The sequence below is a fragment of the Amblyomma mixtum genome, chromosome 3, assembly GCF_055824585.1.
Source record: "Amblyomma mixtum isolate Tamu chromosome 3, ASM5582458v1, whole genome shotgun sequence".
In the NCBI taxonomy this organism is placed as follows: domain Eukaryota; kingdom Metazoa; phylum Arthropoda; class Arachnida; order Ixodida; family Ixodidae; genus Amblyomma; species Amblyomma mixtum.
Window position 1 is genome coordinate 186,023,969 of NC_143014.1, and position 15,698 is coordinate 186,039,666.

Genomic DNA, 15,698 nt, shown 5'->3' on the forward strand with positions numbered 1-15,698 from the left:
GTACGATTTGGGTGCATGACTAGTATATTGGAATTGTCACTGTACTTTGTTTGAGTTTGACGCATAAGAACTTTAGATGCTTATGCTCCACTAAAACCAATACAACACAACAGTATACTTTGTCTCATTGGAGTGCGGTCCAAGCATGACAGAAGCATGACTCTGATTCCAGTGCGAGCTGACATTATTGCTTATGGATGGAACTTGGGCGATGGCAGAATTGACGACTTTTTCAAGCTGATGTTGAGATTTTTTTGCGTTCATGGATTTTTGGACTGTTCAGTTATTTGGGCTATTTTTTGGGTTCCACCGAGTTAAAAAAATCGGTCAGCAACTGTGGTAAAATGTTGATATTTGATTCGATCCAAATGTCTGGTGTCTGGTGCTCAAAATATTTAGTATTTGTCAAGAGCAAGTAATGTCTCTGGAGTGCTTTCTCATAGTTGTTTCAGTGCATTTGAAGTGCTCCATTTGCTAAGTTTGAAATTGGCTTCAAAATCATTTGTGCACTTTCTTTCTGGATATTGTGGCCTTTCATGTGAGAGAAATAAATGGTTTTGAGCTTAATTCTGCTATTCATTCACTGCTTATGAGCCAGAAGTACATATTTGAAATATTAGCTTCAAAATTATTTCAAGTAAATCACTTTTCACTGTGAATTTGCTTCAAACCTGAAAGCCACTATTTGCACAAGGCTAGTAAAGTTACACCTTTGCTCCCTTGTATGTAAAATATTCCTGCATTTTGGCAGCCATATTGCTGTAGCTTCACATTTTTGCCAATACACTTGCAAATTGAGTAATGCATCATTGACAAATATGAAATGCAAGTCGATAATACAAACCGTGAAACTTTATGTATGGGATCAGTGGTTAGGTTACTAGTGTTCACCATGCAACCAACATGACATTGATCGAATCAGTTGCCCATATAGGTGAAGGTAGACACACAGAAGACTTGTGTCTTTGGGGGACTATATGAACCAAAGACTATGCCTTTTGTTCATATAGTGTACATATTGTTCATGCTTCAGTCAGTTCTAATAAGCACATCTGCTAGGCTTTTCAAGTGAAAGGTGTGGATGGCAGCAGAACATAAAGTTGAATATGTTCTCTTTCCTGATTCGATGAGCATTTCAAACTTTTGCAGTACTTCCAGAACTAACAAGACAGCATTTTTTTTTTGTTCTTGCTTAAATGTGATGTTTATTAACATGGCAATTGGAAAGGATAAGTAAAAGTGAAGCCTCTGCTGTGCTGCTTCTATGAAGCAGCTTCTTGATTGTTTTTAAAGGGCCCCGACCATCTTCTGGTCGAAAACGTGTTATACCCCGGTGGTTGTGAGGCATAGTTCCCGAAGTGCATGTCTGTAGGAATTTTTTTAAACACCCATTAATAGCTGTGTTACAGCCATTGCAGTCAAGCGATTTTGCCATGCTCCTCTCCCGTTTATGCCCTCCCCAATGTTTTTCTCTTTCCCGGCTGGCCAACTGGCCTCTTCGAGCGAAATTTCTCCTCCTCCTCCAATATAAGTGGGAAGTGCAGATAAAATATCAGACGCCTACGTCATAGCCCCACTATGCCAATTATTTTTTGCTTGTTTTTTGCGACCCAGAGTATCTCTGGCCGCGCCCTCAGTGATATAGTGATAGTCTTCCATATGGGTCAGAATCGTCTTTTCTTGGACTAGTTGGTTTTTCATGCTGAAGGTGTTAGCAGCGCACATGAAACAGGAACGGACAGAAAAGGGAACAAAACACAACGCTGACTTTCGTTCCTTTTTCTGTCCGTCCTTGTTTCGTGTGCGCTGCTAACACCTACAGCTTTCATATGATTTTGTTTGCTTTGTAGCGCGAAGTTTTGGTGGACCGTTGTTCATCCTTGGGATTGGGAAGTTCGCGATTGTCCCCACATTGAAGTGGACCCTGCCATGTCTGCGCGATTAGAAAGGTCCCCCAGGAAATCATCTGGCGTGTGGGGGCAGTACGTTATGGTTTGTCACGCTTTGCGCTAAGCACAGTTCTCATTGCTGAAGTGCAGGAAGCAGGGCAGCGTGTCCGAGCAGTGGTCTTAAAATTGCGTTACACATTAGCTGTCCAAAGACTGTTCACCCGCGAGCTTTCTAAACTGGAAAAATATGAACAAGGTGAAGGCTATACAAACGGCACAGCACACAGAACATGCTGAAGCATACATGGGCTTGGACAAGAAGCTAAAAATCTTGTTTTTGTGTGCATGTATGTGCGCACAAAAATGAAAGGCACGATGGAAAAGTATGTGCACAGCAAACAAATGATGCAGATGTCAATGGAAGTAGTACGTCATTCTGTACTACATCTATGCGCTCTCTGTGCATGCCCTTTACCCGTCACTCACAACGATAAACTTATGAGATGCCGTTTGCTGAAATGTCATGTTGAACACTCGGATGTCAGCATAAAGGATGAGAAGGTTGACTTTATTCAAAAGAGGCGTGAAAGGCTTGATTTGATTTGAATTTTCAGTGCCTTTCGGGGCATGCATGGCTCTGGTGTTTTGCAGAGACTCTAATTGATGCCTGATCTATGTACCGCATTTGTTTATTTTAAATGTTCAGACCTGGTCAGAGGGGCCCTTTAAGGTCCTTAAAGTTCTGCTTGACCTCCGTGATCTGGTAGTGTGATATATTGTGGGCCACAGTGGTGTGTAGATGTTGCACTGTATACTTTATGATGGCCCTCATTAGTGGTGCAGTGCATGCTTCCAACACTTATGATGTGATATGTCTGTCATAAGTGTTGAAATGTGTGTTTAACTGTCTTTTGCAATTTTCTGTAATGCAGAGCAACTTCTAACACTTGCTGTATGACACATTGCAGATTCAGACGAGAAAGAGCGAGAGCGTGACATGGTGTCGGCAGAATTTGTACCACTGCAGCCTACGCATTTGACTTTCTTTCAGAAGATGTGGGAGCTTCAGGTACAGTGGCTTGTTAGTCTAAGATGGCATAGTGCCTTGAACTTTATGTGCTTCGGTAAGCCTAAATACAAAGGCCTATGTTAGAACACCATGTGAAAGTATTGAGATCATTGAATACTTGTCTTTGACACTGATGGAGCTATACGGACCGGGGAACTTCACATAAGCAGAAATTCGCATGCTTTGTTGTTTGTCATCACATTATTCCTGGCAATCACTCTTTGTAGTGTCTTCATATTTACCGGTTTGTCACCAATGTTGTAAACCAAAGGCTCTCAATCATATTGATTCCAAGAAACCCTGTCAGTCCTTCAAAAGAGGGAAGGAATCCTTGACCCTAGTCTCATTCCTTTGCCATGTTTGCGTATGTGAGTTCAACAATCTAGAAGTTTCTAAAAGATTTTTACACTGTTGAACATAAAGACTAAATGCATGATAAGCAAGTGGACGAGCTGCTTTAGCTGCATAGAATTGGGTGTGTCGCTCTATCAAACTATGTGCCAGCCTCATATTACCTGCCGGGTCTAGCTTGCTTCTGTGCTTAGTTTATTTTTAGGGGGCCTAAACTGATCTAAATGTGCACGCGATTTCGGTGGAAATTAAAAGATTTTTACCTTATGTTGATAGCGTCAAGTATGATATTACTGCTTGAACAAGGAGTTGTACATTTATTTTGGTGCAAAAAATCATTTAAAACTACATGAAGCAATTCTACTGTGAAACTTCCATACTATCAGTGTATCCTGCCACATTACTGCATGTTTGCATGTAAACCTAGTTGTTAAATGCACCAGTGTTGCATTTTATTAACATTTGTACTTTCTTAATTGCGCCTTAAAATGAAAGTAAAGTTGGCATTGAAGAATGGCATTGCGTTCATAGAATGGAATGGCAAAAAGTCGGCCCATAGAATAGCACCATGCATCAGTGGTTTTAGATGCATGCGTGCATGTGACGGAGTGGATACTGGGCAAGTGTAGCAAGGGGTGTCACAAGGTCAGATGGGTGGATGAGGTTAGGACGTTTGCGGGGATATGGTGACTGCAGCTGTCACAAAAAAGGGTTAACTGGAGGGATATGGGAGAGGCCTTTGCCCCACAGAAGACATAGTTTTGGTGTTGATGATGATGCATAAAAAAATTGTCAAGCATGTGTAAACAACATAGAAGTAAGAAAGAAATTTTGAAGATGTGTTCTAGAATTAAGATTAGAAGAATTAAGATTAAAAGTAAAGGTTACTGAGGTGTGGGGTCACATTCGTTTTCTGCTTCTCACTTTTGGCCACATCCATTCACTGTGCACTTGCTGATCATCATTGTTTCCAGGGTCAGGGTACACAAGAATGGGTGCATTCGCTGATCAAAAATCCTTCAAAATGTTTTTGGACTTAATGGTTGTCGAATAGAACAGTTCAGATTCCAAACTCTCCCTTGCTGTAAGAAAATCAAGGTCCTTGGAAATCAATTGTTGCTTCCTTTAAATAAGCATGTGTAGTTTACAGACATAAGTAAGTTGAGCAAAGCAGCATGCCACTGCTTTGAAAAGTGGGTAGAAAGTGCTAAAGAGTCTGTCCAAAATGTGACTGCATATTGGCAACAAAACTTCTTTTTAAAAAGTGTTGTTGGAGGTTGGCAGGTGGCTTACTCACGCACACAAAGAGCCCTAGGCAGCTGCTCGTAGAAACTCTCAGTTCTATGTAACTTTGAGAACCCTTGTAAAATATGCATAGCATTCGTCGCCGCTAAAATCTGCTTGCATCAAAACATTTTATTCAGTTCAATTCATCAAAAAGGTGTGAAGGAAGCTAAAGCCTTCATTTTTCTTCTTTTTCTTTCTAGTACAAAATGTTGTTAGTAAACCAGGAAAATGTGCAGGACCATGTGTACAGCTCTGAGCCTATGGAATGGCCACTAATGATTCGTGGCATTGCATACTGGATAAGCCCTGTCACCAATGTAAGTTCTGGAAATGAGTAAAGGATTTTGCTGTTCTCATCTTGCAGAGAGAAAAAAAAAAAATTTTGATTTCTCGGCTTTGCATTCTTGTTCTAAAATATTGTAATCGCTGATGATGTGTGTGTCTTTGTCGTCTTGCCTTCTTCATACAAGTCATGTATTTATGTTTCACCCAACTTCAGGTGTCAGAAGGTAGTTGCTTTGTAGGAATAACCAAAATAGCTCATACATGGTCAGTGCTGTTGTTGGAGTACATTCTTTTTCTGTCTCCTTTTCTTTCTCAGTCTCTTGTGGGCATATAAAACACTGTCATATAGACGTATATATACCAGAAAACCTGGCTTTGCCTTGAGTGAGGGGGAGGGGAAGGCCAGCAGTTTGCAAGCTTGCAGGTCAGGTTGTGAACCATAGCGCAAGGAAAGAGCTAGTGTGCTCTTGCAGAATGTGTTTGCATAGTGTAGTTTGCTTTGCAAAACAAAGATAAATAGAAGTGAGCGGGGCACAACGACAACGCCACAAGAGCAGGACAACACATGCACACCAGGTTGAGGAAAAGATGTGAATGATGAGCACATGTACTTGAGCATAGGAAGGATTCATGTAACAGGGCCCATTGTACAAGAAAGATACTTCAGAATGACGACCTGTGAGGCAAGTTGGTGTATGATGAAATGAACGGCAACGCAATGACAACGGCACAAGAACAGGAGAACACATGCGCTCATGCACATTTCATCATGCACTGACGCGCCCCACAGGCCGTTATTCTGCTTAAAGTTTTTACTTGGAAGTGGACAAAGACTCCTATTTTTCAGTTCAAGTCCTGTACTGATGCTGTTTTTTCAGGCTGTTAAGCATTGTTTCAGTCAGAATTCAACAACTAATGTGAAGGTTCCTTCAGAGCCCTGCATTGACACATGTTAGGCAGTTTTTCTGCCATGGTAATAGTGTTTCAAGTATTTCACCATGCCATGATATCATTGTTCTGCCATTTCTTCCTGTTATTTTGTTTGCAGGCCCAGATTCATTTGATTGGGAATCTGGTTACCTGGTACACGGCCACCGTAGGCCTTTTCTTCTACATGCTCATCTTTTGCTTCTACCTTCTGAGGCGGCAGCGGCTGGTCTATGACATTCCTGAAGGTACTTAGCCTGTGCCGTTTATTTGCATGGCAGCAAAAAATTGGATGACGATTACGCTTATCGGTAATGTGATTTTTGAGCGCAGCTGCTGCGGTAGTTACACCGTGGGCGACCGCATACAGAACACGCAGTGCCGACCGGAGGTGGCTCTAGCATCATTGTCTCCATTCGTGATTTTATAAAAACAGTCTGTGCCTTACGGGCTTCTTCTCTGGTTTTCCTTCGGTAATCGAAATGAGCTTCGTAACAATTTATTTAGGAAGAGTAGAGCTGTGCAGTGATGCTATTTTTACTGGTAAGTGTGAAAACAGCATTACCGCGCACAAAGTGCGTCTTGGGTGATTAGTTCTGTAAATATTTCGTATAATTTGTAAAAAATTTTTTGTCTAATGGCCTGTAATGAAGAGCCCAGTTAAAATCACAAAACTGCTTTTAATTCAAATTCTAAATGTGTTATTCAAACTCGAATTGCATATTTGGACTCCACATTAAAAAGAACACTCTTACTGAGTGATTCTAAAAATGTAAGAATATTGCCATAAATACAACGGTTTTAAGGCCTGCGTCTCCCCTTAATGAAGAAATGCATTCTTTTTAACTCAGCATTTAATGCTGTTTGTGGACCACATAGTTTGTTTTCTAACTGTAAAAATTACAAGTGCAGTATTGCCTTTGAATTAGCTTTCCTGGGCACGGTAATTTTGCCAAAAGGAGGAACATATGCACCGAGTTATTCGGAATTTTCACTGCTTTACAAGATTTACAATTGAATATGCATGCTTGAGTGATGCCTTTGACAAAAAAATTATTGTCCAGATATTAGTATTTTACTTCCTGCTAATGTTGCAGCTTCCCAAGGAAGGCTACGCATGTTGCTTTAAGGGTGGTTCAAGCACTCAGCAGCATTTGGCTGTGCTCTGGCGAAAGTAAGACTGAAAATGGCACTGAAATTCAGGACCCGAGGAACAAGCTGAGATGTACAAAATACTGTAATGAAAAATTAACTATTGCCCTGTGCAAATGCGTAATCCTAAAAGCATTGACTGTTCAGTGTATTGGATGCAGTGTCATCGAAAATGGGCAAGCTTACAAGTGTGCTCACATTGACTTCTCCATATCATGACATCATTTTGAAGGTGTTTGCACTAATAGTTACAGCAAGATTCTTGTTAATACATTGCGACAGCAATGCGGCGACAATACAGCAATGCATTTACTACTGCTGTGAAGATAACCAGCTGGTTCTCACATTCCCGCAGCTGCTGCTGCCATTGGATTTGCTGTCATGTGGGGATTGCGATAATTTTGTCATTTTTTTTTTTTTGGGCACAGCAGCTCATAGCCATTGTGTTCTCACAGACACCAGTGTGAACTTGCAAGATAGCTCTCAGGAAAATGGCAGCCTGTGCCACAAAGGGCGACACTTGTAAACAGCATCATCAGTTTTGCCGCTGATCAACCACAGGAACATTAGCTCTGCTTCCCTACACAGCTTCAAAAATACACTTGACATTTGTGCCCAAGCAGTGATGAAGTTCATCCGACGTTTGTACACAAACTGTGGAGCAGCGGTTCGCACTGCATGCCAGTGCTGTTAACTGTAGTATGGTAGCGGCTCTGAAGGCTAGAAGTGACTGCCATCCTTGTGGTACCATTTACTGTGCACAGTGTGAACTGCTGTCTGTAAACAGTCTATAGAAAGGTAGATATTAGGTGTAGTGGGAACAGAAATCTTCTTCTCTACAACAGTTTCCACATAGACTTTAATTATCATCTGTCAAGATATTTGGTGCAACTCCATGACATAATTTGTAGCATGTTGCTTACTGTTGCATTATTCAAGCTGTCTCGTTCTGTGTGATTTTAGGTAATTATGTCACAGCACTGTGTAAAAGGAGGGCTGAATGTGACAGCCACTAAAAATTAATGTCTTGCTGATGTTGATTTTGTGCAGATACCTTTGAGAAGTTCAAATTTGGCGGAGAGCTATGTGTGGTTGGCTATGCTATGCACCTGGTGCCATATTTTTTTGCTGACCGGACGCTGTTTCTACATCACTACCTGCCTGCACTGATGTACAAGATCCTGTGTTTGGTGGTAGTTCTGGAGCACCTTGACTATGTCTTCTGGTGAGTGCGATGAAACCAATTAATGACCACAGTTTTCATTAGTGGTGCACTTTGCCTTTAGCCCCACCCTTGTCGAGATTGGATCAGGTAGAAGGTGCATTCATAAAACATAAAGCTGCATTTCAGTTTAGTGGAAGTTTATTAGCTAGTAAAGGTGAGGTTTACATTTTACCCCTGGTGCTTGCTCTTTTCAAGGTCATGAAATGAGAGGACGAAAGTGGTTGATAATAAATGACAGCTGGGGAAGATTAGGAAACATTCAGTGTTCTAAGTGTGGTATGTAAATGAAGTTTTTCAAGTTCTGTTCGGAAAACAAGCTCCGCATTCCCCCCATTCTTGTCAGCTCTAACACACTCTTTGCTTGACTGTTGGGGGCCTGTAGAATGCACAGGAGGTCACATCTGCCATTTTCCAGCTCCTAACATGATGGTTAATGGGGTGTGCATTATCCATTGGCACAATCTGGAGGAGCAGTGATCAACACAGTGTGAACTGCATACAGCAATCTCTAATTTCCAGGGGATTTAATGAAATATAATTGTTTTTATGTATTTTAGTAGTGATAACTAGTTTTAAGGACAGCTTTTTATATCAACTTGCTACATGTTTTAGATGAAAAGCACTTCACACTTACTATGACTTTACCATGAAAATCCAAGGGCAAAGCATTAGGCAAGGACCACTATTGGCAGAAAAATTCGATTTTCTGTGTTATAAAATTTTTCAGTGGAGCTAAGTGGTTTACTTTGTTTTCACATTCCTGTACAGTTTTTTACAATCTGCGCAGTCGCTGTTGCCCTCCCATTTGCTATTGAAAAAAAAACAAACTTTTAGCTCATTGGAAAGAGAAATATAGTTACTTTTTAATCATATGAATTGTTAATACCAATTAATGTTGGCACATGTAGAGCAAGAAAAAAACTTTTGTACGATGTGCGTACCTTTGTCAAGTTTTTTTAAAAAACAACTGTGCCGAAAAGATAGCTGCTTCTGTGGCATTTAGAAGGGGGTTATTGTCAAGATCTCATTATTTGCTCCAGTGGCTAGTTATTTAGAACCGGCACTTTAAAAAAGCCCCCCCCCCCCCCCCCAAAAAAAAAAAAAATGACTCATAATAGAGGCTCTGTAGCTGATGCTCTAATTGACCAGACGTAGGCATATTGGCTACATTTGAGGATCCAGCATATGTCATGCAAAATTTGCAAATTAAGTGTGCAAAATTCCTCGAAGCTGCACTTAGTAGTTTTTTAGTTTTTGTTGTTCTGTCGCCTAAATAACGTGACCCATGGAAGTGCTATGAGGTGAGGTTTGTTAGCAGGGCTATTAAATCAATATGTCATTTTTTTCTTTATTCTTTTATGACCTTGCATTCAAACTCTATTCAAAGAATACAAAGTTTACGTTGGTCATCCTTGTTTAATGAATCTTTATTCATTGTGGGTTTTTTGTCCTGAGTAGGCAGTGGAAATACTTTGCCAGTACTCAGGTAAATATTGCTGCTTACATTAATGCATCCTCTGCAATATTTTGTTATTGTTGGCGTAACGGAAAAAAAAACGTTGTACTCCCCACATCCTCTAAAGCCATATCATCAGGAAGAAGTGGATACAGCTCGGCTTCTATGCTGCTGTGGTAATCTGGCTGCTGAGCGTCATCTATGTCTTCTGGAAATTTTCTGTATTTTCGTATGGCACAACTGCCCTCTCAGCACAGGATGTCCTGGACCTGAAGTGGAAGGATACATGGAGTTTCATAATCCACCGTCCTTGATGCGTCTTTTCTCTATTTTATACATATGTTTGTGCGATTCACCGGTCTATTTGCTTAATACTGCAAATATTTCTTATTGTCCGATGTTTCTGAACAAATTTTATAACAAAACATGGAATGTGCCTCAAATTCTTCTATTGGCCAGGTGCAGTGGGTAATTGTTTCAAGGACATAATGCCAAAAAAAATTATGACTGAGATATGCTCTTGCTAGCCACCTATGGTCTTATTTCTGAAAAACTGAACCAGGAGTATGGCATTTAGAGCTAGGAAGCACTATGTAACTCATGCTCATACAGTGTGAATAACTGGCAGACCTATAACCACCTTCACCTGCATATTGCAGAAGCTAGAAATGAAGTATGTCTGATACCAGTGCAGTGTGGTTGGTCACATGTTCCAGATTTTTTTTTTTTATAATCTCTTTTTCTAAACTTATGAAGCTTCCATCTATCAACTTGATTACATTGACATCCTCACATGTCTTTGCATGCAATGTGATTCAGTGTGTGAAGCTGTTGTTTGCAGCACTAGTAATCTTGTACTGGTACAGCAAAAAGTCCCCCCACGCTCAAGGGGCCAGTGAGCTGCTTGGCTATACTGTTTGCTAGCAGCTCACATCCACTCTTCGTAGAGCTGTCAGCAGTACATAATGGCTGTCATGTAAGTCCCAGCAGACATCATACCTGCATGCCTTGGTCACCGCTTGTGTGTCCTTAGGCTTGTTGATGATATCACCATGTTGAGCTTAATACTTAAGCATGTACAAAAAAACCATTGTGCTCTGAGCTTGCGGAAGTGTCACGAATGAACCAGTTTTAATGCGATAGCATTACAGTTGTCGTCGCTCCAAAACTGTGTCTATATCGCAAAGAATTGGCTGATTGGTCGGGAGAGGTCATGTGACCTTGTGATGTCATCACAACCTGCCCACCATGGCAGGTGGCAGTTAAATTAATGATTGCTCGCGAGAGGTCACATGACCTTGTGACAGCATCACATCCTAGTTTCTAGGCAGCAACCTAGATATAGAATTGAAATAAAAAAATCAGAAGGAAGCAAATGTGAAATATTCAAATGTCGGCACCGTCGCAGCATTGCGGGTACCTGCTACTGCAGCTAGCAGTCCGAATATATACTAGTAGGTGATGGACCGACAGTTGCAAAGAAGCTGACACAAACACACAAGTTGCAACAGAAGCTGCGACAAGTGTAAAATATAATGCTATTGCATCCCACTCTTAAGGTGACATAAGTGTCCCCATAGTCTTTTTTTTTTTTTGCTCATTTATGCTTTCACGTGCAAACAACAAGCTTTTCCGTGAACTGTGGGGTGCAGAAGTTTTGCGGAACTTTTTGAAGTGTGAAATGGCTCATTTTTATTACAGTTCTTGAAGTTCATTTGTGCACTCTTGCGTCTTTACTGTTTGCAGTGCTTCCTTTAATATTAAGTTGGTGAGTTTTTTTCACCAAAAACTTTATTTTTGCACTTAATGGGTCAAATGCCGAACAATATATTTGCATATTATGTTCACAAGAATGGAAATACTGTTTTGGTGATGTACTGATGACAAAATGACTCATATTTAACACGTTCACTGCGTTGTGGCTCAGCGGTGGGTCACATTGTATATTCCTGCTGTGTGGCATGAACACTGAGTGGCGCTAAGAAGTCGTGGGATAGCTCAAAATTTTCTAAGAACCTGTGGAAACCACATGCCGGGTTGCTATTGCCATCTGTTGTCGGTTCCGATAAGGACTTCACTGGAGGCTCACAGGTGGGTCACGCTGCACCCAATAAAATCTAAGGGGACACACAAGGATTAGGTCTCCGAAAATCACTGCCACAGCGAACATGTTAAAGGCAGCTAGCTAGGTGTTCTTTCATGTGTCTTGTTCTGTATGTTTTGTCCTGTATGTTTTGTCTGACCTACTGTGTTGTGAACATAGAGACTTCATTGGAAAGAGGTATGTTGGAAACTGGTTGAGGCTAATCAGAGCATACATCCACATTTATTACTAGGCTTGATGAGATGCATATGTTTATGTGTTCATATTAAAAAGCATATGCAGACATTCTGTATTTCACACCTATGTGGTATGGACAGCCATCATAGAGTACTACCCCTCACCATGCCTTGTGTAGCAGGGCTAGAATGGAGTGAAAAACATTATGAAAACGTGTACCCACATGCTTCTCTGTGAACAGAGGGTCCCAGCACTCCTGTGCAAGCTACTAAGATTCTGGAATGTGATCTGTTATGGTACTGGCCATTCTATGATTGAAGCCCACAGTATGTGTGATTTAAACTGTTTTGACTGACTTTTAGGGGTGTGCAAGTATTAAAATTAGAGTTCAAATTTGAATAGAATAGCAACAGGAAGAGTTGAAATCAGGTACTGTATTTGCTCATGAAGCATTCAGATGCAAAGAAAGCAACTTGCACTGCAAAAAATGCCTACAAATTCCCTCTTTATCACCATATTTGTCAGATACATCTCTGCAATTAGTGAGGCAGAACTAGAATAATTTAGTGCAGAAAAGATGGGTTAGGTCTGTGACATTATCTAAAGAAAGTGTATGTTTTGTGTAAGAAAGCATATTTTTGGTTTGCCAACAGACAAATAAGGCTTCCCTTTAGCCAAGCCAAACAATGTTCCTCAGTGGTCAAGGGGTAGTGCATCCGGCTCACGACCCAAGGGGCAGCAGTTAGTTGAGTCCTAGCTGGACCATTTTTCTTTTCAGTGCTGTTGCTTTTCTTTCTTCAGAGGCACTACGTAATGGTGGTGGAATAACCTCACGACCCTGTAGACTAATGAGGAATTGTGTAGTGATGTCATCACTGTTGTACTGCGTGATTGTTGTCATGTGGTTGAGATGTCACAACTCTCTCAACCGATCCAGATTTTCTCGATACAATGCTAACGCCGGGTTTTCTGTTGAATAGGAGACCCTTAGTGCTGTCGCATTGAAATGGGTCCATTGTGGGTTAATTAGTCATTCGAATACTGGGAGTTTGAAAGTTGAATTCTGTTTTCAACTGTTATTTGATTATTTTTTGGCATGAACGTGAAAGACAAATATTTGCACATTCCTACATATTAGTAATAATTACAGAGGAAGTTCAGACATGCAAGTTGGACCGGGGTGCTTAATTGTGTTGTGTGATATTTGGATGCAGTTCTGTTTGCGAGGCATTTTAATTCATGGAAAGGTAGTGTGTTGGTTTCACTTCGTTATACCTTTAATGCTCATTGTGTTTTTGTTGCAGTTCTTTATGTGATTTTGAAGAGTAAGCTTTTTATGTCTTTTTACAGTCCTGTACTTAATGTCAGTGGGGGGAATAATAACCCTATTAAGAAGTCGTAGTTACTGCCTTCATGGAAGGTTGTGACAACACGTTTTCGGGGTTTTGAACTTAATGATAAAACAGTGTTTTATACTTCTTTAGCAGGCCCTTCATGCTGTCCTGACCGACCCCTATTCTGTATCAGATATAAATGAATGTATAGGGGCCAAATAGCAATTTAGGCAGATTTTTCTCTTTTGTGGTCCTTCTAAGTGTTAACCAAATTTTAATCATTTTAGAGACATAAAAGCAACATTTGCTGAATTATGGTTGTCTTGTGCGGAATTCATTAAATTTATAGTTTATCCGTTCTTCTGGAAATGGGTTGGGTTTCTCGTGTTGTAGTGTGCAGGGCCTGTTGAAAGGGCAGCTTATCTGCACCCCCTTTTTCGGTGTGCTGTTCTCTCAGAATACTGTGATGAGTCTCACAAAAATTTACTTATTTTCAAGTATGACATGGCAGTGTGCACCTTCCACTACTTTTTGCATTTAAACTTTTTAGGTGTGAATGTGTGCTGGCATTTGTGTCTGTGTTTCTTTGTCTATTCTCAAAGTGGCTGTTTAATCTGTTTTAGAGAATTTCTGTATGTACTGAGTATGCTAATTTATTTCTTTAACAGATTTTATTCTTTCTGGCCACCTGTTTAGATAAGTGGGCCTTCATTCAATGGTTGCTATGCACTTTGGTCACGTATTGGGCTGTGAGCGCCAAATTGTTTGCGAAACTTTTCTGTGTATATCCCAGTGACGTGTACGTTTATTACCAAACTGTAATTATTTATCAGAGTAACACCTTATGAAATGGAAATTGACCAGAAGTCTGAGAGGGCAGTTTTAACATCAAGCCAATTAAAAAATTTTGGTACTATCTTTATAATATCTTCTTTCTTAAAAGACTCGGGGTTGCATTCCCGCCTATAATCTTTTAGTTTTCAGTGCGCGCCCTCTGTCCCTGTGACATGGTGGTCGCTGGACACTTAGAAAACTCATTTCCTTGCCGCTCTTTTTCCTTTTTTCCCCTTTGTTCCCCTCCCCAAGTGTAGGGTAGCCAACTGGGCATCGCCTGGTTAACCTCCCTGCCTTTCCGTCCTTTTCTCTCTCTCTCTCTCTTGTGTTCTCATGCATTGCTTCTTGATGTGTATTCACAGCATGGCATCTGGGCACTGCACCAGGTTTCTCATTAATGAGCATTGTTCACATGAGGTATGTTGTCACAAGGTGAAAGCGAAAACTGTAAATTGGAATCGGTCCATGTTCCCAAATTAGTATTAAGAAACAGGGGTGCTGAAGTGGCTCACAGGATTGCATGTCCACAAGGCCACTTGCACCTAGTTGCTTATCAGTTTTCTAGGACAGCAAGAATGTTTTCCAGTTGCACGCTCTGGTGGTGTTAGAGCCAGCACTGTTCGTAGCGTGCATTTGAAGTCTGAGGTGGCCGGGAGGGCCCCACTGGAGTATTTGGGTGCAGTATGACTAACTGTTATTTGTCTTTTCTAAATTGATGTTGCATGTGATATCTGTGCTCGAAATTCAGCAGCTTTTATTTACACATTATCATTCCCTCGCTCGTCTTATAGTGCAGGTCCGCACTTATAATCTGTGATTTAAGGAAGTGCCTTAACCACCTTGTCTAAAACCAACTCACATTATCTCTTTTTCTATAACTGCATGTCTTGAAGGGTACTTTGATACTCTGGACATGTTACATGTTTACTGTGACTCTTTTCGTCTGTCGGGTCTGTGAGTTGCAATACGCGAAAGAAAAAAAAAATGCAACAGGACAGTAATATGAGTTGGTGCAATAAAACTTGTTAGCAAATGAAAAGCGCCTTCTTTTTTTCATTGCAGTAGCACTTTTGAACTCTACGTGTGGTTCCAAGTGTGTTTCTGCTATTTTTACTTCGTGTAAACTGCCAAACAAATCACATTCCTCTCAAAGTGGAACATGCTTTTTACGGTGTAATCTAGCTCAAAAGTTTTCAATTCTGCCTCAGTTTCTTTCAAATTAAGGTAACTACAATCTCAAACACTTATACAGTTCATAAAAATGGTACTGGTGAGGCACTAACTGGACCTTGAATGTAAGGCACCAGTACACACAAAAACAAAATCCAGGCAGGGGCTGCATTGAAGAACTTTTACTGCATACACAGTATCCTGCGAGTTTCATTTAGTCAAGTAATAGTAGGATTTTTAGCAGAATTGGGAGAATGTGCAACTACTGCTCTCGCATACAAGATTCCATTGTGACCACAGCGGTGGCGTAGTGGTTTAGCGTCCGCTTTGCACGCGAGAGGTGCGGGGTTCGATCCTAAGTGCCGCCGGGTACCCACCAGTGGTACAATGGGTACCAGCTTCCCCTGGCCTGGTGCTCGGCTTAATCAGGGTGAAATG

At 40.9% G+C, this 15,698-nt stretch overlaps 1 protein-coding gene across 2 annotated transcripts in view; it reads left to right on the plus strand.

The window, feature by feature from the left end:
• Window positions 1-15,129, plus strand: part of rt (Protein O-mannosyltransferase rt) — a 35,532-nt gene extending 20,403 nt beyond the window's left edge. For both annotated transcript variants that reach the window (XM_089582202.1, XM_089582203.1), the window contains 5 exons: window positions 2,858-2,958; window positions 4,797-4,913; window positions 5,930-6,056; window positions 8,011-8,185; window positions 9,769-15,129. In XM_089582202.1, the coding sequence (XP_089438328.1) occupies window positions 2,858-2,958; window positions 4,797-4,913; window positions 5,930-6,056; window positions 8,011-8,185; window positions 9,769-9,955 (707 nt within the window). In that variant the 3' untranslated portion in view covers window positions 9,956-15,129. The remainder of the gene's footprint in view (window positions 1-2,857; window positions 2,959-4,796; window positions 4,914-5,929; window positions 6,057-8,010; window positions 8,186-9,768) is intronic.
• Window positions 15,130-15,698: the final 569 nt, after the last annotated feature.